This window comes from Bos mutus, chromosome 21 (assembly GCF_027580195.1).
Source record: "Bos mutus isolate GX-2022 chromosome 21, NWIPB_WYAK_1.1, whole genome shotgun sequence".
NCBI classification, from domain to species: Eukaryota; Metazoa; Chordata; class Mammalia; order Artiodactyla; family Bovidae; genus Bos; species Bos mutus.
This window is the reverse complement of record NC_091637.1, coordinates 54,081,033-54,107,441: the sequence shown is the minus strand read 5'-3', so window position 1 is coordinate 54,107,441 and position 26,409 is coordinate 54,081,033. Positions and strand designations below refer to the sequence as shown.

General features: G+C 36.8%; 1 protein-coding gene across 5 annotated transcripts in view; it reads right to left on the bottom strand.

The window, feature by feature from the left end:
* The window catches only part of FANCM (FA complementation group M), a 108,979-nt gene that overhangs the window by 46,327 nt on the left and 36,243 nt on the right, over nucleotides 1-26,409 (bottom strand). For 2 of the 5 annotated variants that reach the window (XM_070358800.1, XM_070358802.1), the window contains exons 14-23: nucleotides 20,745-22,641; nucleotides 15,593-15,684; nucleotides 15,425-15,493; nucleotides 13,628-13,756; nucleotides 12,773-12,929; nucleotides 10,488-10,591; nucleotides 8,079-8,603; nucleotides 6,425-6,800; nucleotides 4,560-4,851; nucleotides 3,870-3,985 (exon numbers count right to left, since the gene is read on the bottom strand). In XM_070358800.1, the coding sequence (XP_070214901.1) occupies nucleotides 3,870-3,985; nucleotides 4,560-4,851; nucleotides 6,425-6,800; nucleotides 8,079-8,603; nucleotides 10,488-10,591; nucleotides 12,773-12,929; nucleotides 13,628-13,756; nucleotides 15,425-15,493; nucleotides 15,593-15,684; nucleotides 20,745-22,641 (3,757 nt within the window). Of the gene's footprint in view, nucleotides 1-20; nucleotides 3,986-4,559; nucleotides 4,852-6,424; nucleotides 6,801-8,078; nucleotides 8,604-10,487; nucleotides 10,592-12,772; nucleotides 12,930-13,627; nucleotides 13,757-15,424; nucleotides 15,494-15,592; nucleotides 15,685-20,744; nucleotides 22,642-22,930; nucleotides 26,401-26,409 lie in introns of those variants that run through there. The other 3 variants (XM_005892591.3, XM_070358801.1, XM_070358803.1) reach the window with 3 other exon arrangements.

Sequence of the window (26,409 nt, the reverse complement as noted above, 5' to 3'; positions counted from 1 at the left end):
AAAATCGTGTTCCATACAGGTTTTCTTTTTTTTTTTTTTAAATCATTTAAGAAAATGTTAGTATTGTTAAAGGGAGAGATGGGGGAGAACAGAATATAGATTGTAGCTTCTGAGTTCATGAAAACTTAGGTTAGCATTTGTCACCACTTGGTATACAAGTCAGATCTAATGTTTTAATTACATGTTGTTTAAACCATTTGACAAGCTTTCTCCTGATTGTTTTTCTTAAAGCTTGTGATTGGCACATCCGTGAAACCTATGTAAATTTCATTTATTGCTTTTAAGTATTTTTATTAAGTAGAATGAGAAAACATTTTGTTGTATTTTTAAGCAGACATAGCAAAAATTTGGTCTCAGTATTTAAAAGACTGGGTTAGACAACGTTCAGGTTACAGATCTACTACTGTAAGAAGTCAAGTTACTATGTCATGTCATAATAAACACTGTTTTCCTTTTGGACAGCTTCTTTGGAAATAAACATCTTTTAGCATATTCTGCCATTATGTTTTAAATTTGACATGAAAAATTTTTTCCCTCTGTTTATATAGTACATTACTCACCCTTTCTCTCCAGTTAGGTTGTTTAAATAAAGTAAGTTTGTTTTTATAATATTTGTGTTTTGGCTGGTTTTTCTAACTGCTGGATCATAGGAAAAAATGACCTTTTTGGTTAATGGTTCAGCTCTTTCCTTGAAAAATATCAGAACTTATAGAAAAAATACATTTGTTTCCTAAGAATTTAGTCAGTAATGATCAGCTACTAAAGAACTATAGAATTCATAGAAACACAAGATTTAAAAAGAATAGTGCAGGTAAAGTGAGATCATTCTCCTTTAAACTACCATGATAGTTTCTGCCACAAATATTTTTGCTAGGTGAACGATGAAAAAAATTAAAGGGTTAATACTGTAGAACTTTAAGTTGCAAATATTTGGTGTAATAATGTGCTGTTTGATGTTCACAGATAGTGGTTTAGGAATTTGAAGGTAGTTCAGTTCTATAATAGGAAACAAAAAGGGTATTTTGAAATAGCATACACTTGACATCAACTACAAGGTACCCCCCTCCCCATATTCTCTGTGACCTATCAAGTCTCTGTTCATCCCACCTGCCAGGTACCAGGTTATTCCCATTTCTTTCCATTGGGTCATTAGATAAACTAGTAAGGTTTAAGGTAACATCCAAAGGAGACTTAAAATTGGAAGAGAAAGACTTTGAGGGCTCAAAGGCAGACAAGGTAGATTGATAAACCATAGGGTTGATAAGTGCAACCTGTGGGAATACAGAAAGAGGCTGTTGCAGTTTAAAAATGGATAGACATCTCTACACAGCAAGTGTAAGTAAATGAAATCCTCTAAGTTATATCCCTCAAACCATGTCAATTTATGAAACACTTTGTCTTCAGCGTGCACACACAGAATCTGAGGACACTGGTGTCTGCATGAGAGAGGCTGTAGGGAAGCCATCAGTCCACGGCAATGTGAGGTTGCTGAGGGAGCTGCGTGCTTCTGGTGTAGCTGGGGCACAGTTCCACCAGATGGCCCTACCCAACACACCCGCTGATACCACGTAGTGTGAGAAGCAGCAACACAGTACACTGGAACCAGAAAGAGAAGCCCCTTTCCTCCTACCTGACAAAGCTAAGAATCATGCTCACTAGGGAGGAATGCTCAGAAAGTCCACTCCACCATAGCACAGTGAGATACTAAAGGATGAATTGGAACCTGAGAGATATAATGAAAATTGCACATTTGCCAATAATTTATATCACTTCCTTTACTCTCTGTAACGGAAACATTTGACAAAATTACTGAACAGCAGAAAGAAGAGATCAACTGCTTTAGAAGAATTCAGAATTTACAATGTCCCAAAGGAGCTAAGTTCACAATCAGAGTAGCTTTTTTAGTGAAAGAAAACTATCTAGTTCTTCGGTTCCTGTTCTAGATTTCCCAGTCTATACTTGAGTAAGTCACTTGTTTCTGTGTGTCACTTTCATCGTCTGATAGGAAAGAGAAAATCAACCTGAGTTAGATCAGCTTTGAAGTCCATGCCAAGTCTTAAGTGAAACCCTCTGCTGTCAGGTTGATTCAACTCCCCAACAATGTGTAATAGATAAAAATAAGGCAAACAGAGAATAAAGGACCTTAAGTGGAGAAAACATATATTCATAATTAAAGACTGCTTTAGCACTACACTGACTAGAACGAAGGGACTCATGTTGCAGGTAATAATATGGAACCATCTTAAAATATTAGTAGGATCACAGATGCAACGTAATGGGTCACAACGAACTGAAATTTTCCAACTCCAGTATATCACTTCTTTGATATTTTAACAACAACAAAAGAAGTAGTATAGACGAATTCATATTACTAGAATTTGACAGTTATTAGGATTCAGTTGATCACAATAAACTGTGGAAAATTCTGAAAGAGATGGGAATACCAGACCACTTGACCTGCCTCTTGAGAAACCTATATGCAGGTCAGGAAGCAACAGTTAGAACTAGACATGGAACAACAGATTGGTTCCAAATAGAAAAAGGAGTACGTGAAGGCTGTATATTGTCACCCTGCTTATTTAACTTCCATGCAGAGTACATCATGAGAAACACTGGGCTGGATGAAGCACAAGCTGGAATCAAGATTGCCGGGAGAAATATCAATAACCTCAGAAATGCAGATGACACCACCCTTATGGCAGAAAGGGAAGAGGAACTAAAAAGCCTCTTGATGAAAGTGAAAGAGTAGAATGAAAAAGTTGGCTTACAGCCCAACATTCAGAAAACGAAGATCATGGCATCTGGTCCCATCACTTCATGGGAAATAGAAGGGGAAACAGTGGAAACAGTGTCAGACTTTATTTTTTTGGGCTGTAGATGGTGATATTAAAAAGCAGAGACATTACTTTGTCAACAAAGGTCCATCTAGTCAAGGCTATGGTTTTTCCAGTGGTCATGTATGGTTGTGAGAGTTGAACTGTGAAAAAAGCTGGCGCCGAAGAATTGATGCTTTTGCACTGTGGTGTTGGAGAAGACTCTTGAGAGTCCCTTGGACTGCAAGGAGATCCAACCAGTCCATCCTAAAGGAGATCAGTCCTGGGTGTTCATTGGAAGGACTGATGCTGAAGCTGAAACTCCAATACTTTGGCCACCTCATGCGAAGAGTTGACTAATTGGAAAAGACTCTGATGCTGGGAGGGATTGGGGACAGGAGGAGAAGGGGACGACAGAGGATGAGATGGCTGGATGCAATCACTGACTCGATGGACATGGGTTTGAGTGAACTCCAGGATCTGGTGATGGACAGGGAGGCCTGGCATGCTGCGATTCATGGGGTCGCAAAGAGTTGGACACGAATGAGCGACTGAACTGAACTGAGGGTTCAGTTAAATTTTTGACTTTTCCTAGTTCCTGGGGCATTATCTCACAATACACCTACCACCCATACCTATTCAATATTGTATATGTATAGGAAAAAATGTTTATGACCATTCAGCTGGCAGCAGATACATCAACCTATAATGCTAACAAATGATAATGACAGCACTATAATCTTCGGAAAATTTCTAAAATACATCTTTCACTCTAGCTTTTATTTCTTAACAGCACCTTAAATAAACTTTTTATTCAATAAGCAAGTTTCATTATGTAATTAACCAAAATAATTATTAAACACATGTTTTCTTCAATAATTTACATATTCTATATAAATAAAAATGTACACAGTATAAAACAATAGGGCAATATTCTCATATACATGTATTAAACCAATAATCATAAACTGCAGCAATGATTATTGAAGTGCATTTTGTATTGTTCTCTGATAACCCAACCTGAGCAGTCTGATCACGTATCAGATTTAATACTACCTTGGTTAAGATCAGCTGGCAACATTTGCGTGTCAAATATATAGTGAATATATCTATAGATCTCCTCAGCCTTTTGATGAGTTACTTGTGCATACATCGAAATTTCTTGAGGTGTGCTGAAAAATAAACAAAAATAGACTTGAACTTCTGACTTATAAAATTCAATATTCTTGTTTAAAGAAAGCCTTTAAGGAAATAATTTTTTTCCCCCAGATTTCTACATTCAGTTAATGTATTTAGCATTGGTTTAAATAAAAGCACATTTACTTCCTATATTTGAAATCATTTAAAATAATAATTTCAGGATCTTATTTGGGCCTGTAGTTTAACCTATTTAATACCTTCATTTGATTTTCAAGCAATATAGTCATTAAAACCTAGTAAAACTTTCAACTTGAACATTTTTTTAGTTACAGAACTAAACAGCCCAGAAATGTTAGAATGCAAGGTCAAAATGTAAGTGCTGTCCACCTCCCCACAGGGCTCTAAGCTACAAATACAATGCTTACCTTTTTACCCCCCGCCCCCCCAATTAATGTCCTCAGCTTAATGCTGTGACAAGCAAAGTCTGTACTGAATGAATCTAACTGGCACTACACCTCTTTACTTATAAAAAATATGAAAATTCCAATGAAATGCCTCTTAGAACAATTTTAAAGTAACCATTTAAAAATATTATAACAGACATACCTGTTTGTCATCTTTTTCACAGATGAGAACTGGTGACACATATTCAGTGCAGTTATATAACTTATATTGGGAATACTTAGATAAAACTGAAGAGTTTCACATATATTACTGTTCACCACTGTTGGAACATGAATACCAACATTCTTTCTTTGTTCTACTAAAGACAATTCCTTTAGCAAATCTGCAGTTTCTTCTTGGCAGGAACTGAAAAGAATTCGGATCCCAGCACCAATTAAGGTAGCCAGCAGGCTGTCATAGCTCTTTGTTCTCCTAAACATCCTGGATGTGTCTCCTAAATATTTTATATTTAAGAAAATGCAAACCTTAGTAATTTACATTAAGTAGAACTGTTAATACTATACATTATTAAAATCCCAAGATCTGTATCATTAAGCAAACTAGTGCCACGTTATGCTGATGAGAAATCCTACTGCTAAAGGTTTAAAGCGATTCTCAAATATCTGAGAGAAAAGAGGGAAAACTGTCTTGATGAGTGTCAAATTAGAATCAACAGAAGGGGAGTAGATAGGGGAGAAAGTATATTCCTAGATAACTCATTCCTGATGGCCAAGACCATATTATTTCTCTCAAATCTGTAATGTTAGCATTGCTGAAGCATTCACTTAGTAATACTTCTAACAGATATAAAATTCTTATGTATTTATTTCAAGGATAACTTAATACATTCCACACCCATTATAATGTCTCTAACTCTTGCCTGTTAATTTAACTCTTCCCTACTCTCCTCATTCATTTCCTTTCCATGTCTACCTACGTCCTTCTTTTGGCATTCTTCCTTATGCCAAAAAAAAAAAAAAAAGTTTTTCCATAGCTTTTGTCACATTACTTTCCTTTTTATTACAAATCTATTTCCTTTATAAAGGGTATGTTAGTATAAAGTAAATTATAGAAATTTAGCACTAGAAAGACCCAAAAGATCACGTAATCTAAAGCCCTCATTTGTCAAATTAAAAAAGAAATTGGACTGGGGTTACTGAAAGAGTGACTTATTCACGATCACAGGGTTCAATAATGACAGTGGTGATGAAAAGGTACATCGCTCAATTCCTGAACCAACATTTTACATAAACATTATTTCCTTTTATATATGTAATGACTGTGTAATCCTTGAATTCTTCCATACTGGCTTTCAGCTGCATGATTTCACTGAATTCTTGTAACACCATGGGATGACTAGGAAAAGTATACTAGAGGAGTTAACTGTCAAATGGAATGTCGCATAGCTATAGAAGACACCAGAACTCAGTGCATCTTCTGATTCCATATCCTGTGATCTTTTCACTAGTCTCAGGGATGCCCTTATACAGTTAAACATTACCCATAAAACTCCCTCCCTAACGGAAGCTCCAAGCCTGCATTTTCTAAAATATTGTAGGCACCCATTTTAGTGACCCACTGAGAATTCAACATTAAACACCTCTTTAGTCTCTCAAATCTGCTGCTTCTCCTATATTCATAATTTCAAAGAACAGCACCACTACTTGACTGCCCAGTAATCAAGAAACTGGTCAGCTCAAGAGTAATTCTTGATTGCTTCCACTTACTCCTGCTAATTCTACCTTCTTAAACTCCTGAATCCTCCTCTCCCACACTGCTGCCTTATTTCTGGTACCCTTCCCAGGGCTCCTCCCAGAAAGACGTATGATTGGTTCACTTGCCTTCAATTCACCCTCTTCAATTCTCGTAAGCTGCATTTAAACACAGTGACTAATGAAAAATATTATGACATCATGTAAATACTCATGAGTCAGGTGTTCATATTTTAAGAGCCTCCCACATCCTGACAGTAGAATAATGAACTAAATAATAGTCAAGTTCCTTTACAGCCTTATAAAAATACAAACCTGTTTTTTCTCTGTCCTTTTCCACAATCACACATATTCTTTCAAACATGCTCTGTAGGTACTGGATCTGATCGATGAGCTTGTTCTTATTGATGCTATTTAACATCTCAGACTGAGACCTCCTTTCCACCACCATGCGGTTACTCACAATATAATCACAACCATTGAGAGGACAGACCTCTACCTGTAAGCCATGGATTGCTCTTAGGGAAGAAACTACTTCTGAACCAGAAACGATTTCACGGCTGTCTACAAGAATACAAGTTCTGTGGCCTTCCTGGGGCAGTCTTAGAGAAGCATGTGTGTCAGCCAAACGTGGTCGTGAGTTGGAACAGCATGGCACGCAAGTGCCAGAATCCTGCAGAGCGCTAACACCCTGAAAAGCAGAACACATCAATCACCGTCAGTTACACAGATGTTGGCGCCATAAACTTCTAGCACCTAGGCTGATTTTTCTGGTACTTTTTCTTCTTCCTTCAACAGGACCAAAGGTACTATGCAGATGAAGCTACCACTTAACACCTAGTAGGATGGCTAGACATTTCCTAAAAGGAAAATGCATTGATGAGAATGTGAACAAAACCTGGGACATGCATTGTTGGTGGGAATGAAAGTGATGCAGCCACTTTGGAAAAGTTTGGCAAATTCGCCAAGTTAAAGAATTACCGTATGGCCCAGGAATTCCACTTCAAGGTAACACCCATGATAACTGAAAACAGAGACTCAGATACTTGTATGCCAAAGTTCATTACTTTTGGAAAATCCTCAGCCATTGCCTGTTCAACTAAATCTTCTACTTGCTCTCTTTTCTCCTTAATTCTAGTTTCTCTCTTTTCCCTTTCCTTCCTCTGCAAAGGGTCTTCACCTTGGGATTACTATCTTTCTACTAGAGCTGATAATTCTGAGGCTCAAAGAAATGAAGTACTTTGTTGTTCTCCAATCTATTGATAAGACAATCTAGTCAACTTTATCTCATTATGCCTTCCAGAAATACTTACATGCAAAAAGAAAAAAAGAAAAAAGTCGGGAGATAATGTTCGGAAATGCCAATCTGAGGGCCACTGCTGCTAAGGTGGAATGGCCTAAAACACCCGGAGTAAGAGAGCAACAGAAGTCTAGGTTTAGGGATTCCTATTACTGTCACTTTAACCCCTGGTTTAGCAAAACTACTGCAACTCCTAAAAACTGAAAATAGTTTTGGGGATTACTTCAGCAATAGTAAAGTAAAGAGGAGCTGGAAAGTAAACTACATAACCATTCTGGAAGGAAAGAAATTCAAAGGAAGAAAATCAGGCCTCTAACCTCCTCTCCCCAGTAAGCAGATGAGAGTTACATACCTGAAGCCTTCAGAGAGGGAAAGCAAAGTTAATCTGAGCATGTAATTTCTGTTACCTTGCAAGAAGCTAATTTCCTATATTCTTTATATAAAATAAGCATGTTTCCTTACAGTGTTCTTAAGAAAGCTATTAACACATTAAAAAAACAAGCATCTTATGAATTAGCTATATAATTTAGTATGCTGATTTCTTGTCTGAAGAATTCTATTGTTAATTTTTCTTTAACCTCGTTATTTAACACAAAAGAAAGGAAAACAAACAAACAAAAAAGCCTTTTGGAAAATGCATGAAGGCTTTTTTTCTGGTTTGATTCATACCTTCAACTGAACTGGAAACTTTCTACAGTCTTCCTGTGCACCGACAGCAGTGAACAACGATGAGGCAGATTCCGTGTTCGTATGGCTCTGAGGTTTGAAGTCTGAGACGTCAGAATCGGGAACCTTTAAATTAGGTGGTGTCTGTTGTCTCTGGTGTAGCAATTGATTACCCACTGGATGAGAGTGGTCCCTGGACTGCAGTGAAGACCCAGGAGGCACCGTGCTTGGGTTAACCACAGTCCTGGATTCCTGTTTATCCTTTACATCCTTTTCCTCCTCGCTTGAATCATCCAGTAAAATAATTCTGGATAATTTATTTTTTGAACGTGCACAGTTTTGTCTCATCTTCATTTGTTTTAGCTTTACTGCACGTCGGGTTTTATATTTTTTACTCTCATTTGTATCGCAGTCTTCAGTTATTAGGTTAAAATCAACACAAACTTCTTCACTTGACTGGCTTTCGCAAGACTCCTCTTCATCAACACAAAAACTGTCTTCTAAATAGGTTTCATCTTGCTCAGGAATCTACAATAAAAACACAAATAAGAGTATAATAAACTTCATAAAACCAGCATGTTTTTAACATATTCTTTTAAGTTTGTGATATCTCTCTGAATATTTATTTCATTTACTTTATTAATTCAGTCACTTGCTCAACTGACTCTTTATTGAGCATATTCTTTCTTTCCTTCCATTTTTATTGGGATATAATTGGCATACAACACTGTATAAGTTTAAGGTGTAGAGCATAATGATTTGACTCACTACATCATGAAATAAATTTAGTGAACAGCCCTCACCTATAGAGAAACAAAATTAAAGAAATAGAAAAACATACTTTTTCCTTGTGGTGAGAACTCTCAGGATTTACTTTCTTGACAATTTTCATATTTAACATACAGCAGTATTAATTATATTTATCATGTACATTACATCCCAAGGTCTGTGCCTGCATGAATGCTCAGTCATGTCTGACTCTTTGTGACCCTGTGGACTGTAGCCTGCCAGGCTTCTCTGTCCATGGCACTTCCCAGGCAAGAATACTGGAGGGGGTTGCCGTTTTCTCCTCCAGGGGATCTTCCCAACCCAGGGATCGAACCTGCGTTTCTTGTGTCTCCTGCACTGAGCAGGATTCTTTACTAACCGAGACACCTGCGAAGCCCATAACAAGTAACTATTTATCTTATAACTGAAGTCTGCACTTTTCGCCTGCCTTCATCCAATTCCCCTTTCCCCCATACCATCCCCTGCCCCCGCCTCTGATAACCATAAACCTGATCCCCTTTTCTATGAGTTAGTTTTTGAAGTATAATTAACCTACAACATGATGTTAGTTCTGTTATATAACATACATTTCAAATGATCACCAGGATAAGTCTAGTTACAATCTGTCACTGTACAAAGATATTACATAATTATTGACTGTACTCCCCACACTGTACATTTCATAGGTATGACATTTATTTTGCAACTGGAAATTTGTATCCCTTAATCTCCCTCACCTATTTCTCTCCTTCCCACCCATTCCTCTCTGGCAACCACCTAATTGTTCTTTGTGTCTATGATTTCCTTATTATGCTGGTTCATTTGTTTTATTTTTCAGATTCTACATATAAGTGAAATCATACAATATTTTTCTTTCTCTGACTTCTTTCACTTAGCATAATGCCCTCTAGGTCCATCCATGTGGTCACAAAAGGCAAAATTTCATTCTTCTCTATGGCTGAGTAAACTTCCAGTTTTTATAATATACCACATCTTCTTTCTGAGTATATTCTTTAATGGAAGAAAATGGGAAGTTTGGGAATAAAAAAAAAATAATGATTTACCCTCTAGAAATTTATAGTCTAGTGCAAGTAGCCAGAAAAATGAACAGTAATTCATAAAATGCTGTGATAAGTAATTCATAAAACACTATATATAATAAATGCAATGAAAGTAGAGATAAGAATGATCATAAAAAAATGCCCATATTTCTGAGCTGAATATGGCAATTTATAAACAAATAATACTAATACAAAATTGATTCCATAAATGAAAAATAAAACTATAATTTTCTGATATGCCATTTTACTGGGAAAAATTAATTTCTAAGAGAAATATAACAACAGAAGAGTTAAAACTTTAACTAGTAGATGATAAAGTTCTATTCACTTCCTTTAAATACTCTAATTGGAAAACAAATTCAGAGTATATTCTAATTAGCTCAAGTTAACAAAAGGAAAATGTGATCAAATTATGACTGAACGGGATTTTGAGAATTCACGTAGTCCATCTTCCTTACTCAGGGCAGAAACTACTGCAAATAGTTCTGATGGAGTTTTAGAAACAAAATGAAGGCTTCATTAACAGGAATATATTCCAACATCACCACCAGGAAATTCTCCACTGTATGTCTACAGTTCATACCTGGGAGAAAATGTTTATGTTATGTTTCTTATGGGCCATTTTGTATCGACTGCTCATCAGTGGACTTCGCACAGATTTCATGTAAATAGCTCTCATTTCAGAATCTGTATAAAGACAAAAAAATGTTCAAATACCAAAATTATTTAAATGAAAAGTAAATAAGTATTTGACCTATTCCAGATTCACGATTCCCTGGTGGCTCGTTGGTAAAGAAGCCACCTGCCAATGCGGGGAGGCTTGGTTTCTACCCCTGGGTCAGGCAGAGCCCACAGAGGAGGAAATGGCAACCCACTCCAGTATCCTTGCCTGGGAAATCCCATGGACAGAGGAGCCTGGCAGGCTGCAGTCCAAGGGGTTGGAGAGAGTTGGACATGACTTAGTGACTAAAAAATAATATAGTATGTAACCTTTTCAATCTGGCTTTTTTCACAAAGCACACTTCATGTGAGAATCATATGCCGATTATTTCTTAAAGTTATATAGTAAAGAGTACCTAAGAAATGAGGCATGAAAAAAAAAACAATGTGGATTTTGAGATTTTCTTAAAAAACAAAAAACAAAAAAAACACAACTCTAAAATCCTACATATTTCAAACATACTGTGAAAAAAAAAGTACTGTGTTTAAATGGAGTTTCAGATCTCCCTGTTCTTCATCACAACTGAACTAACTTCAACCTTCCCAACAGCAGCAACTGAAGTCCTTCCTGTTGCTCAAGCCCACTGACTCCCTCTTTGTCTCTCTGCTGCTGCTGCTAAGTTGCTTCAGTCGTGTCCAACTCTGTGTGACTCGACCCCATAGATGGCAGCCCACCAGGCTCCCCCGTTCCTGGGATTCTCCAGGCAAGAACACTGGAGTGGGTTGCCATTTCTTCTCCAATGCATGAAAGTGAAAAGTGAAAGTGAAGTGGCTCACTCTTAGCGACCCCATGGACTGCAGCCTGCCAGGCTCCTCCGTCCATGGGATTTTCCAGGCAAGAGTCCTGGAGTGGGGTGCCATTGCTTTTTGTCTCTCTAATCCATCAGAAAATCCCGTCAGCTGTACACAGTCAGAACCCAGTCTTTCTCCCCTCACTGCCACCATGATTCCTTGATTAGATTATGCCATGGCCTCTTATATGGTCCTTTCCTCCACCTTTGTTCCCAGACAGGCCATTCTCAACACAGAAGCTGGAGCGAAACAAAATAACTTGAGTTGGCTGCTCATTCATTACCCCTCTGATTTCACTTCCTACTACCCCCCTTCTTCCCTTTCAGTTCTAGTCATAATGATGTTCCCTTGAACACGCCAGGCACACTCCTGCTTCAGGGCCTTTACACTGGTCATCTTTGCATCAACATTCTCCCACCAGATTCTGCTATAAACCTGGGAAAGAAGCCTTATGCTGCAAATCATATCTGTATCAGCAACACACTACTGAGACCTTTGTATTTAAAGCCTTCTTTAAAGTTGTGGGCCTTGGGAAACTTTGCCATCTTAAGTCATGTGAGACCCTGCAGGAGCAGAAGAATGGCAAGATTTGTGAAAGGTAAGAATCCAGAAAAGCCAACTACAATCTTTCCCATTTCCATTGCAGCCAATCTGAATCATCTATAGAAGACCTGCTCAAGCACTATTTGGGGAGACTGTTTTCTAAAAGTACTCTCCTGTACTTGACGAATTTAATAAATTTAGCTTTGTGTCTCAGCTAGTTTTAACAGACTGCATGGTTGAATTCCCATCTCCTACAGTTTGGACAAATGTCACCTCAATGAGGTAAACCACTAATTACCTTACTCAAATTTACAGTTTAATACCCCAACCCCTGACACTCCAAATCTTCATCTTACTCGATTTGTTTTTGTTTTTCTATAAATTTGTCTTACACTAAATAATTTAGTTATTGTGTATATTGTTTCTCTTCTCCCATTCTAATGTATGTTTCATAAGCACAGGGGGTTTTGTCCATTTTGTTCACAGATACAGCTTTCTCAAGAACCTTACAGAGTGCTAGGTACATACCAGGCATTAAATACTTGTTTAAATGAACAACTGACAGCCAGCCAGGTCTCTAGAGACTGTTTTCTAAAAGTAGTAGTTTTTAAAATTAGTAGAAGCCTATAAACAAGCAACTCTCACATAAAGAAAATATTACAGAATTTGAATGAAAATATCCAAGTATTTTACACGTCAAATTGAATTCCCTTTAAAGTCAAGGTTCTTTGGAAAATTACTACAATATTTAAGTATAACCATAGTAAAAGCATTGAAAATGAAAAGAAAAAGAAGTATTATTGTATGATTTACCATTTATAGCCTGTGACAGTTGAGTCTCATCATTTAAAAAGTCAAGGAGTGAGGAGTCTTGTTCACCTTCTGACTCATCATTCTCATCTGATGAAACATATTCTGCATCTTCTTGGGAAAGTTCTGCTTCTTCATCTAAAAACTTCCTAGCTACGAGCTAAGATAAATGAGAAAACAGGAAAGTGCCTTTAAGAAAATCATTTAATGTCCTCAAATAACTGAAAACAGTTTTGGAAAATGGATTTCTTGCCAGTGCTTTTAAGATACAAAATAATAAAAATAGAAAACTGTGAGTAGAAATGATAAAGTAGCATATCTATTTAAAATGTCTTCTTTTAATTGTTATAAATAAAATAAACTACAGGTCAGCATGTCTGCTTGCTGAATGTTTTTTTAATAAAGTCTCTTGAGTCTTTCAGCTAAATCATTTTTGCCAGGAAAAATATAGTACCACAAAAAGACTGATCAGAAAAAAAAAAGTGCTAAGAATTCTTTTCCAAAAATTTGAATATTGGATATAGATAAGAAAAACAATATAAATATTATAAAAGCAAATACTTTAAAATTCAGATTTCTGTCTCTATATTTTCTTCGATTTGAATGTTACATCTTCATTACACTTCAAAATAACACAACACTGCAAGATAGTTTCAAAACACAAAGAAAAACTAAGAAACCACACTTTGAGTTTTTAATTTTAGTGAAAAAAAGTAAAGTTAAAATAATTTTTAAGTTTTGGTTTTTTCCTATAAAGAAATTATAGAGAAATCTACTTCTATGTAAAATCTACTCGTCTTTACTAATTAAAAATATATAGTATATTTATATAAAAATAAGAAACTGAAAAAAGTTTACCTTGAGGTGGTTCTGTCTCTTTCGGACTTTGATGCTTCTTTTGGCATTCCTCTTGTGATCCTTGAAGTCTTCTGACTGTGGATCTCGTTTGTGAAAATTGTCACTCTCATCACTAGATGATAAATCTAACTATAATTCAATAAAATTCTTACATAAGAAAATATAATTTAAGTGTTGTATCTTAATGAGTTTCTGAAGGGTTGTTGCTTCTACTGTCATTTTTTCCCCTTTTAAATAGTTGACCAAACATTTTCTTGTTAGAAAAATAAAATGCTCTTACAACTCAGAGCCATGCACAAATACATAATATTTAAAACTTTAAAAGTTAGATAATTCTAAGTAATAAAATAATAAGTTAGGTAATATAAGTAATACTAATACAGTATTCATTCAGTTTTGTATGAAATTGAATGTATCTGATGAATGTTTATGTTTTTAGTTTAACTGTTTCCTTTAAAAGATCCTGAAGGGCTTCACAAAAAATAATTGTCTATAAATATAGCTATCAGAATCAACTCAAACATATACAAGTCCTTTCAAACTAAGAAAAAAATATAACAACAAATCTTTTGACTATGAAGCCTACCACAGTGTCTCTTACAGAATAATATAAAACCAATCCAAATAATCAAAAGAAATTTATGAAAATAACTTCAAGTAACAGGGATTATTTTAGGTTAAGGTGGATTGAGCATCAGCATTATCAATATTTTAATTCACTTCTAGTAAGTCAATCAGACGTTTTAGATAAAGTAGCAAGTTAGAACAATTTTTTTAAATGGAGTTTTATATGAGTATACAAAGTTAATGACAGCTGATTGCATTTTTAATTAATCTTGCACAAATTATACTAGTTAGCATTAGAGAATTAAAACACACAAGATTTCCTAGTCTCAAAATTTAGCTATCAGCTATAAACTGATGACAAATGAATACTAAAGCCTTAAAATGTGCCTGCTGACCAATTTTCACATTTTCATAGTTGTCAGTGCCTGCCAGACATTGTCACTTTACTGTCCCACATGGACTTCAAACTCGAACATGTTCAACACTGAACTCACCACTCTTTCTTGTTTCCTCTAAAAACATGACGTATCTGCCACCTAAGCCCAAGCCAAAACCAAACAGTCATTGTGGACTCCTCCTTCCCCTTCTTTCAAACTCATTCAGTAAACAAAAGAACGAATAAGGCCTTCCAAAAGTTTACCCAGATTTTTCTCCAGCTTTACTTTCTGGTACTTTCTGTCTTTACAATCCACAACAAGAGATGCTGTTTCCCTGCTCTATATCCTTCTTTAAGCTGCTGGGAATGCCTTCCCTTCTCCCTTCTTTTCCCCTAAAATATGTATGCTTTAAGATTTTATATAAGGTGTTATTTTCAAGAAGCTTGCCAGAACTCCCCAAGGTCTAGGTTAAGTTTTATCTTCTCTTATCACTTAAAAAATTATATGGAAACTATCCATTTACTTATCTATCCTTCCTATTAGATTACGCACTTAAAACAGTACCAGGAAATACTCTTTATACTATACCCAGCATCTTGCACAGTAGATACAGGGTAGGTATTTAATCAACGTTTCCCGAATTGCTGGAGTGTATTGACAAAAATAGGAATAGTTTTTTGAAGGAGTTTAAAATTAAAACAGAAATTCCAGTCACTGAGGATTTACTATCTTTTTCTGTTAAACATATACCTATAAGATTAAATATATCTATGCTCAACTATTCACATATTTCTCTTGTAATATTTATCTCAAAAAGATCTGAATTACTATTTATTATTTGTTATTTACTTACTCTGTTTGGAGGAACCCTGCGCTTTTTGACAACCTGAAGTGGAGAATCAACTTCGCTATTCTTCTGATTCTAGATAAAGCAGACAAAGTAAAAAGTTAAAAAAAAAAAGTTTTAAGGGAAACAAGAAACTTTGTATGATCTTGCTACTGTGATTACTGACCAACTCACCTCTGGGGACTCCAAAACATTTCCTTTTGTTTTTTTACTTTTTCTTCGGAAAATCTCATCATCTTCACTTTCATGGGTTGATAATTGTTCATCTATAATTTATTTAAAGATAATGAATCTGGTCAACAGATTTAAGTTTAACCAACCACAAGTATCTAATTTATTGATGGGTACAGTAAAAATTGTTCCTGGCAATCTCAACATTTATTCAGTCTCAAAGATAGTTTTTCTTGCATCTCTCACTCTGGAGGAAGCCAGATGCTATATGGTAAGAACAGAGGAAGTAATCCTATGGAGAGGAAAACATGGCAGGAAATGGAGGCCTCTTATTCAACAGCAATGTGACCCGCCAAGCTGATTCAAGCCTTCAGATAACTGCAGCCCTGGCCAAGGCTTTGAATACAAACTCATAAAATATCTGGAGTCAGAACTCCCGGCAAAGCCATTCTCGAATTCCTAGTCTATAGAAATGGTGAAATCATACATGCTGTTTTAAGCCATTAAGTTTGCAGTAAATTTGTTATGCAGCCAGAGATAAATAATATAGATTTTGGTGCATGGAAATAGGTAATTAATTACCAAAAACCTAAATGGTAGATATAGCTTTAGAACTAATGAATGGGCAGAAGCTAAAAGAACTTTTTTTGTTGTTGTTAAAAGAATTTTTGAGGAGAGTTTTTGTGAAAGCTCGAAGAGCCTCAAAGGAATTGTTTATAGAAGATTAATGGCCATTGAGGAGGTCATGGGTGACAGCTTACAGAGGTAAGAAAATCCTTATTAGAAATTAGAGGAAAGAGAAATCTTACTATAGTGCCAGAAAGTTTAACAACATTGCAGTAACAAAGAAAGTAGAAAATGTACCTCATGAAGGAGGTACCAGACCAGCTTACCTGTCTCCTGAGACACCTGTCAAGAAGCAACAGTTAGAACCAGACAGGAAACAACTGACTGTTTCAAAATTGAGGAAGGAGTAGGACAAGACTGTACACTGTCACCTTGTTTATTTAACATATGCAGAGTACATCATGAGAAATGCTGGGCTGGAAGAAGCACAAGCTGGGAGAAAATATCAACCATCTCAGATATGCAGATGACACCACACTAGTGGCGGAAAGCGAAGAGGAACTAAAGAGCCTCTTGATGAGAGTAAAAGAGAAGAGTGAAAGAACTGGCTTACATCTCAACATTCAGAAAACTAAGATCACGGCAACTAGTCCCATCACTTCATGGGAAATAGATGGGGAAACAGTGGAAACAGTGTCAGACTTTATTTTTCTGGGCTCCAAAATCACTGCAGATGGTGACTGCAGCCATGAAATTAAAAGACGCTTACTCCTTGGAAGGAAAGTTATGACCAACCTAGATAGCATATTGAAAAGCAGAGACATTACTTTGCCAACAGAGGTCCGTCTAGTCAAGGCTATGGTTTTTCCTGGGGTCATATATGGATGTGAGAGTTGGACTGTGAAGAAATCTGAGCGCAGAAGAATTGATGCTTTTGAACTCTGGTGTTGGAGAAGACTCTTGAGAGTGCCTTGGACTGCAAGGAGATCCAACCAGTCCATCCTAAAGGAGATCAGTCCTGGGATTTCTTTGGAAGGAATGATGCTAAAGCTGAAACTCCAGTACTTTGGCCACCTCATGCGAAGAGTTGACTCTTTGGAAAAGACTCTGATGCTGGGAGGGATTGGGGGCAAGAGGAGAAGGGGATGACAGAGGATGAGACGGCTGGATGGCGTTACTGACTCAATGGACATGAGTCTGAGTGAACTCCGGGAGTTGGTGATGGATAGGGAGGCCTGGCATTCTGCGATTCATGGGGTTGCAAAGAGTCGGACACGACTGAGTGACTGAACTGAACTGAACTGTTCCTTGGAAGGAAAGCTATTACAAACCTAGACAGCGTATTAAAAAGCAGAGACATTACTTTGCCAACAAAGATACATCTAGTTAAAGCTATAATTTTTCCAGTAGTCATGTACAGATGTGAGAGTTGGAGCATAAAGAAGGCCGAGAGCCGCAGAATTGGTACTTTTGAACTGTGGTGCTGGAGAAGACCCTTGAGAGTCCCTTGGACTGTAGGGATATCAAACCAGTCAGTCCTAAGGGAAATCAACCCTGAAGTCATTGGAAGGACTGATGCTGAAGGTGAAGCTCCAATACTTTGGCCACCTGATGCAGAGTCGATTCCTTGGGAAAGACCCTGATGCTGGGAAAGATTGAAGGCAAAAGGGAAGGGGATGGCAGAGGATGAGATGATTAGATAGCATCACCGATGCAATGGACATGAAATTGAGCAAACTCTGGAAGACAGTGAAGGACAGAGGAGTCTACAGTCTATGGGGGTTCAAAGAGTCGGACATAACTGAGCAACTCAACAACAAAAATGAAGGAGGTGCTCTAAGCAAGAAGATTCCCAGACGTGTTTAAGTATCACCTGGAAAATCCTGTGGACGGAGGAGCCTGGTAGGCTGCAGTCCTTAGGGTCGCTAAGAGTTAGACACGACTGAGCGGCTTCACTTTCCCTTTTCACTTTCATGCATTGGAGAAGGAAGTGGCAACCCACTCCAGTGTTCTTGCCTGGAGAATCCCAGGGATGGCGGAGCCTGGTGGGCTGCTGTCTGTGGGGTCGCACAGAGTCGGACATGACTGAAGCGACTTAGCAGCAGCAGCATGCTTCTTGTTTAAATGTGAAAGGAGAGAGAGGAATTAAAGAAAGTATGTTAAACAGGAAACAGGGGAACTTTCCTGGTGGTCCAGTAGCTAAAACTCTGCGCTTCCAATGTAGGGGCTCAGGTTCGATCCCTGGAACTAGATCCCACGTGCCACAACTAAGAGCTTGCATGCCAGCAGTTAAAGATCCCACGGGTCCCAACTAAGACCTGGCACAGCAAATCAATCAGTCAATCAGAACATGAAACAGTTGAGACTTGCTGGTTTTGAAAATTACCAGCTTCTCCAGATAGCAAACAATGTTAAATTACGAAATCTTCCAGGCAAAGACCTAATCTAGAAGACTTCCAGGAAACTACAGTCCAGATGATGCTGAGGGTGTAATTGTAAATGCTTTAAGACCTCAGAAAGATCAAAGGTGGTGCCACAGAGTACCATTCAGTCGGATGGTACTCTAAACATTTTAAAGATGTCTCTTACATTCCCTCTCAAACAACAGATCTTCTAAGAAGATTAAGGAACTATCTTTACACAACTCAGCAGAAGCCAAAGTTAGAGAAGAACCTACCTCCGAAAGATCTGTGGACATGGCTAGTATCTAACAGAATGAACCTCAAATAAGATTCACAAGAGATCCACAAATATTTATGACAATTAGATGAGGAAAAAACCCACAGCCAGCTACAACTTAAAAGGGGCAGAGGCAGTACAAAATGAAGAGGCCTTTGGATCCCCAAATTTTTACCAGAAGAAACTGGTAAAACCTGAGAAAGCCCCACAAGTGCTATCTGTTTGGAAACTGGACTAGGCATCCAGAGGATAGAGCCAAGAACCACGGAGAATTATGGGGGCTTTGAGTACTAATCAAAAAACTTTCAATCTTGGTTCTGCTAGATTTTAGAATTACTATGGACCTGAGATTCCTGTGTGCTTCCCATCAACCGTTCTCGCTTTCAAATAAACCATTTTGGAAGCAGATTTTACATGCCCAGTCAGGTCTTCAGATGACTGCAACCTCAAGTGAAATCTTGACTATAATCCCATGAGAAAGTCTAAACCAGAATGACCCAGTTAAGCAACTCTGAAATTCCTAAACTACAGAAACTGTGAGATAAATGCTATCTTAAGCCACTAAATTAGGGGGAGTAATTTTTTACACAGCAGTTAAAAAACCTAATACAAACTCACACAGTATATTTCTCCTTATGCTCTGTGCTTATAAAATATCTACCTAGACAGATTATTGTGTATATATAACACGGTAAATGATCCTAAATCTTCTATTTCAATTAAATGGAATAACAAATACTAAAAAAAAATTACTAATAAATAGTTCCTTAATGGCTATGTATTCAGAATTATATTGCCCATGGTTAGTCATTAAGTACAATGCAAGAAAAAAAGTTTTAATGCAAATCTGACACAAAGACAGAAAAATTATCTCACTCATTAACAAACAGTTAATATAAAGGTGTTAAATATTAAAGGACCTAGGCAACATACTTAGTAAAAAAAGTGTCAGAGTATATCCAAAAGTATGTAGACAAGTTAGTTTTTAAAAATTAACTGTATGTCCAGAACTTACAAGTTTTTATCTTAAAACATTAATGAATCATAAGATTTACAGAGGAAATTCTCATTTTATGCTATTAACTATTCTTTTTCCTTAGCCATAAAGAGTAAAATTCATAAATGGCCTTTTATAATAATCTGTGCATAAACTAGAGTTGAGTTCTATAACAGGATCTAAAGGATATTTAAATCATTATATTTTTGATATATAAATCACTGGTATTTAAATCATCTATTTTCTGGATTTTCTATAGAATTAGATTATACAAATCCAGAGATTCCTATAGATCTTCTATGACCTTATCTCAATTTTTTAAGTACAGTCTTATTTCTGAATTTTGTCATATAAATCCCCTACTTTATACTACCCCCAAAAACTTTACACTTTCCTTCTTTCCCTTTGCTTTCATCATTTTACAACATCCAAATTCTCTTTTGATTATCTTCAACACATCCAAATCATTAATATTCCCAAGGAGCCAAAATAAAAACCTACATTAGAAGTCAACATTTTCAATCTAAACCAGTTCAAAATGCTTTCATCTTCTGAACCTAAATGTCCACCATCTTATTATTCATCTGGTAGTTATTTCCATATTTTACTCATATCTTTTCAAATTTATATGTCACACAATTGTTTGTGTTTTACAATTAAGGGCTAGAGCCAAATCTTACACTTCTGTTTTGCAGTGCCTAGCACAGTACCTTCCTGTGGCATGCATGCCATAAATACATGGAGAAAAAAATAAATCCTGTATCAATAAACAACAACATAAGGACTATATAGTACATTAATTATCTAATTCAATATATCATACACTGAGAAATTACATTTTATAAAAATTATAGAATCTGATCCAAAATAAATATTCTAGAAAATGTGTGCTTTATAAATTTGGAATCTTACCTTCAGTAGAATGGCAGGCTTGATGCAGACTGATTTGTTTCTTGCTTTTATACTTTCCTGTAGAAAGTCCTGAATCACCAAAAGTGGAATTCAATGTTTCTTTGAAACTGTGTAGATTTACTTTCCCCATGTTAGAACCTGACTTTTTAGCCATTTCCATTCTCTTCTTAGAAAATGAGTTCAATATATTTGATTCAGAAAGTGGTGTGCTCATAACTTTCTCTCCTACTGGCAACAAAAACTGAGAGTAACTAGGAGACATAAATTCTTTACTTTTTGTTGCATTCATTGAAAAACATGAAAAAGCTGGAGTCTGCTTATCTTCACTTGATGGGTGAGTAGTTGTTACACTTGTAGAGTTATCAACATGGGCTCCTGACATGACTGCTTGATTTGAAACACAATTTGTACTATTTATCTGCTTAATATCTAAACGCCTTCCAGGTAGATCATCTAAAATTTCATTATTTGTATCTGATGCATGGTCCACTACTTCATCCTCAGAACCTGTACTACAAAATCCTAAATCAAAAGTAACAGAAAATAAATCCTTAGAGCAGTCAAAACTGTTTTCATCATTATTCAATTTCCCCTCATGTCTACCTCTCAAACCTTCATGAGATTTCCAACTATTAGTATCACAGACAATTTGATCTTGGGGTTCAGAATCATTCTCTAACAAAAGTTCATCAGAAATGAAGAACTGAGAGACTGGTGCCATTTCACTTACAGCAGTTCTGTCTGATATACCTAAAGATTCACATTTACTGTTCAAGGGAGGAGGGCTCACATCATTAAACTCCGTATTAACATCTTCAAATAATAATAAACTTTCATCCTGAGCAGTATGCAATATTGGGAGGTCACTGTTATCAACATCATGATTCTTTTCTTCAGCAAAATCCTTTGAAGGGCTGATGTTTATTTGAATTTGATTGCTGGACACTAAATGTTCATTTTTACTATCTTTATGTACTTTATCAGAGTCACAGAAGCTTGGCTCATCAGAAATCTTATCATTAGTTGTACCATAAACGCAAGTTTTTTCAGAAGGATGAGTAATAAACTTTAAATTCTGTTGAGAATTTACAGCTGAACATGCCATTAAATTGGTAGATTTATCATTCTGTAAGCACTCTGAGTAGGGTAGAAAAACCAAGTTTTCAAGTGCAGAACCCTCAGAAATTTCATTTTCCAAATCTGATAGTCCACTGAGAGGCGGAGGAGAATGTGATAAAAATCTCTCTACATTAGCTAGCACCTCTTTTGTTAATGAATGACAATGAAAAAATTGGTCATCTGTTTTCGCTATATCAAGCTCACCCTCAAATGAAAGAAATAAGCTAGCTGAAAAAGATTTCTCATCACTGTAACTGTTATAACCAGAATCAAAAAAACTTCCAGTAAATGAACCAGTAGATTTAATTGTAAACTGACAATCCGTTAGTAATCCACACGACGGATTACCTCCATTTTCACTGACAGCACATGTGGCAGTGACTTCACCTGTATCTGATACCCTTTCACCATTTCGTGGGTCTACCTGAAGAATGTGTTCAGTGGTAGGACTGTCATCAGTATCTAAAGGCTCCATGACAACATCCTTATTTTCCTTTTTAGACTGATCCTTTTTCAGGTTTTCAGAAGCCTTTTTTTTTAAAGAAGGAATTTTAGTAGATTTGATAGGAATTTGTTTAAAAATTTCAGTACATTCTTCATCAGATTCTGTCATTGAGACTGATTTCCTGTGATTTATATTTGCAAATGAAGACTTCCTGTTATTTGTAAAGGTGCCATCGGCAAAAGAATTATATTCATTTCTCAGAGCACTAGACGCTGAGCTAACATCTTCCATTCGTAAGTAAGATTTAATTTCTGATTCATAGCTGCATTCTCCCTATAAAGAAGGAAAATGAAAGTCACAAGAAAGCAATATAAAACAAACAAAAATTCTAAGAGATGAGCTTTATTCTGTTAAAATATTTCCCAAACAATATTGCATTATTCAAATGATTTTACCTTAAAAATTATTCTAAGTCAAACAAAATTATAAACATTACTGTGAAATTATCACAAATTATCTTTTATCAGTTAATAGTTCTGTATTCCCGAGAGCCACGATAAATATTTGTAGAAAGTATAAATTTAATTAATATATAAAATATTATACTTTTTCCTAACATTTAACTCAACAATGATTCTAACTTCTTAAAAAAGATATTTAAGAAATTAACATATATAAATGAGAAACACATACTTCTGTGAAATTTACTCTCTTGATGAAGATAAACTAAGAACAGCTTTTAGAACATTTGAAATAATGGTACCCATATGTCTTCTAGGCTGTAAGCTAGAATATGCTATTTAAAAAAAATTTCTCAAGAACTCTTCTCATGAATTTCCACGTCTTATATCTAAATCTAAAACTACAGTCTCCACCATCCCTGACTCATCCTTCCCTCTTGCCACAAAATGCCACTTTACTCAGGATTCCTCTACTATTCAGGAACTTAAGCAGTTAACTCTCCACTTTCTGTATAATAAAAACAATAAATATTAATGTCAGAATGTCTGTCACCCTACTAGGATATATGCTCCCTACAGAATATTTAATCTGTCTTCTTAACCAGTGTAGCCATGGGGCCTAGAACAGACCATGCCATATAGAAGGCACTAAATAAATGTGCTACTCTGATGCACAGCCTTTGCTGGCACATCCCAGTACTGAGTACATGAGAGGCCCATGACAACTATTGGTAGAAAGTACGAATTTAATTAACACATAAAACAGGATTACAAACACCGTTTTTCACTTGTAGGGATCTATAAATAATTACTTTATTTACATGTATTCATGAACAACAGCTAATAATAAAATTAGCAGCTACAATATATCAAGTAATTACTATGTGCCAGGTATTATTCTAATTGCTTTACATGTACTTAATCCCTAAAACAACCTTGTGACAAAAGAATCATTATTCCCAATTTACAGATGAAACTTAGGCACAAAGAGGTTAAGCAGATGCAAAAAGTAAGATTCTAACCCAGGCATTTTGGATTTCACACTCACAATAGGTTCACCATTCTGACTCTCTCAAAGAACAATCATCAGGAAGTTACTCAAGGAATCACTAATTCTCTAAACTACCAACAGGATAAAGGAGACATACCAAATGACCTGTATGATACAGAAATTTCAACAGATCAAACAAGAATACTAAATTTGCTTTACAAACATTTATATAAATCATTAAATAGGAATTCTCTGGAGATCTAGTGGTTAGGACTTGGTGTTCTCACTGCCAGGGCGTGGGTTCAATCCCTGGTCTGGGAACAAAGATCCTACAAGTTATGCGGCACAACCAAAAAACATTTTTTTAAGCCATTCAGTTCAGTTCAGTTGCTCAGTTGTGTCTGACTCTTTGCGACCCCATGGACTGCAGCATGCCAGGCATCCCTGTCCATCACCAACTCCCAGAGTTTACTCAAACTCATGTCCATTGAGTCGGTGATGCCATCCAACCATCTCATCCTCCATACTCTCCTCCTCCTGCCCGCAATCTTTCCCAGCATCAGGGTCTTCTCAAATGAGTCAGTTCTTCCCATCAGGTGGCCAAAGGATTGGAGTTTCAGCTTCAACATCAGTCCTTAAAATGAACACTCAGGACTGATCTCCTTTAGGATGGACTGGTTGGATCTCCTTATAGTCCAAGGGACTCTCAAGAGTCTTCTCCAACACCACAGTTAAAAGCATCAATTCTTTGGCGCTCAGCTTTCTTTACAGTCCAACTCTCACATCCATACATGACTACAGGAAAACCATAGATTGACTTTTGTCAGCAAAGTAACGTCTCTGCTTTTTAATACGCTGTCGAGGTTGGTCATAACTTTTCTTCCAAGGAGCAAGCATCTTTTAATTTCATGGCTGCAGGCACCATCTGCAGTGATTTTGGAGCCCCCAAATATAAAGTCTGTCACTGCTTCCACTGTTTCCCCATCTATTTGCCATGAAGTGATGGGACCAGATGCCATGATCTTAGTTTTCTGAATGTTGAGCTTTAAGCCAACTTTTTCACTCTCCTCTTTTACTTTCATCAACAGGCTCATTAGTTCTTCTTTGCTTTCTGCCCTAAGGGTGCTGTCATCTGCATATCTGAAGTTATTGATATTTCTCCCGGCAATCTTGATTCCAGCTTGTGCTTCTTCCAGCCCAGCGTTTCTCATGATGTACTCTGCATATAAGTTAAATAAGCAGGGTGACAATATACAGCCTTGACGTACTCCTTTTCCTATTTGGAACCAGTCTGTTGTTCCATGTCCAGATCTAACTGTTGCTTCCTGACCTGCATACAGATTTCTCAAGAAGCAGGTCAGGTGGTTGGTATTCCCATCTCTTGAAGAATTGTCCAAAGTTTGTTGTGGTCCACACAGTCAAAGGCTTTGGCACAGTCAATAGAAGCAGAAGTAGGTATTTTTCTGGAACTCTCTTGCTCTTTTGATGATCCGACGGGTGTTGGCAATTTGATCTCTGGTTCCTCTGCCTTGTCTAAATCCAGCTTGAACATCTGGAATTTCATGGTTTATGTACTGTTGAAGCCTGGCTTGGAGAATTTTGAGCATTACTTTGCCAGTGTGTGAGATGAGTGCAATTGTGCAGTAGTTTGAGCATTCTTTGGCATTGCCTTTCTTTGGGATTGGAATGAAAACTGACCTTTTCCAGTCCTGTGGCCACTGCTGAGTTTTAAAAATTTGCTGGCATATTGAGGGCAGCACTTTCACGGCATCATCTTTTAGGATTTGAAATAGCTCAAGTGGAATTCCATCACCTCCAGTAGTTCTGTTCATAGTGATACCTCCTAAGGCCCACTTGACTTAGCATTCCAGTATGTCTGGCTCTAAGTGAATGGTCATACCATGATTATCTGGGTCATGAAGATCTTTTTTGCACAGTTCTTCTGTGTATTCTTGCCACCTCTTAATATCTTCTGCTTCTGTTAGGTCCATACCATTTCTGTCCTTTATTGTGCCCATCTTTGTATGAAATGTTCCCTCGGTATCTCTAATTTTCTTGAAGAGATCTCTAGTCTTTCCCTTGCTATTGTTTTCTTCTATTTCTTTGCATTGATCACTGAGGACGGCTTTCTTATCTCTCAATGTTGTTCTTTGTAACTCTGCATTCAAATGGGTATATCTTTCCTTTTCTCCTTTGCCTTTAGCTTCTCTTCTTCTCATAGCTTTTTGTAAGGCCTCCTCAGACAATCATTTTGCCTTTTTTGCATTTCTTTTTCTTGGGGATGGTCTTGATCCCCTTTAGCCAATGAAAGAGAAAGTGAAGTCGCTCAGTCGTGTCCGACTCTTTGGGACCCCATGGACTGTAGCCTACCAGGCCCCTCTGTCTGTGGGATTTTCAAGGCAAGAATACTGGAGTGGGTTGCCATTTCCTTCTCCAGGAGATCTTCCTGAATGAGGGATTGAACCCAGGTCTCCCGCATTGTAGGCAGATGCTTTACCATCTGAGTCACCAGGGAAGCTCCCTTTAGCCATTAAATACATTAAAATTTCACTCTTGTCTATCAATATTCACAGACGGCATTCTTCTAATTAGGCCTACTTCTCCGAAGATAGAAAACTAGTCCACTGAGATCACAAGAAGCTACATAGA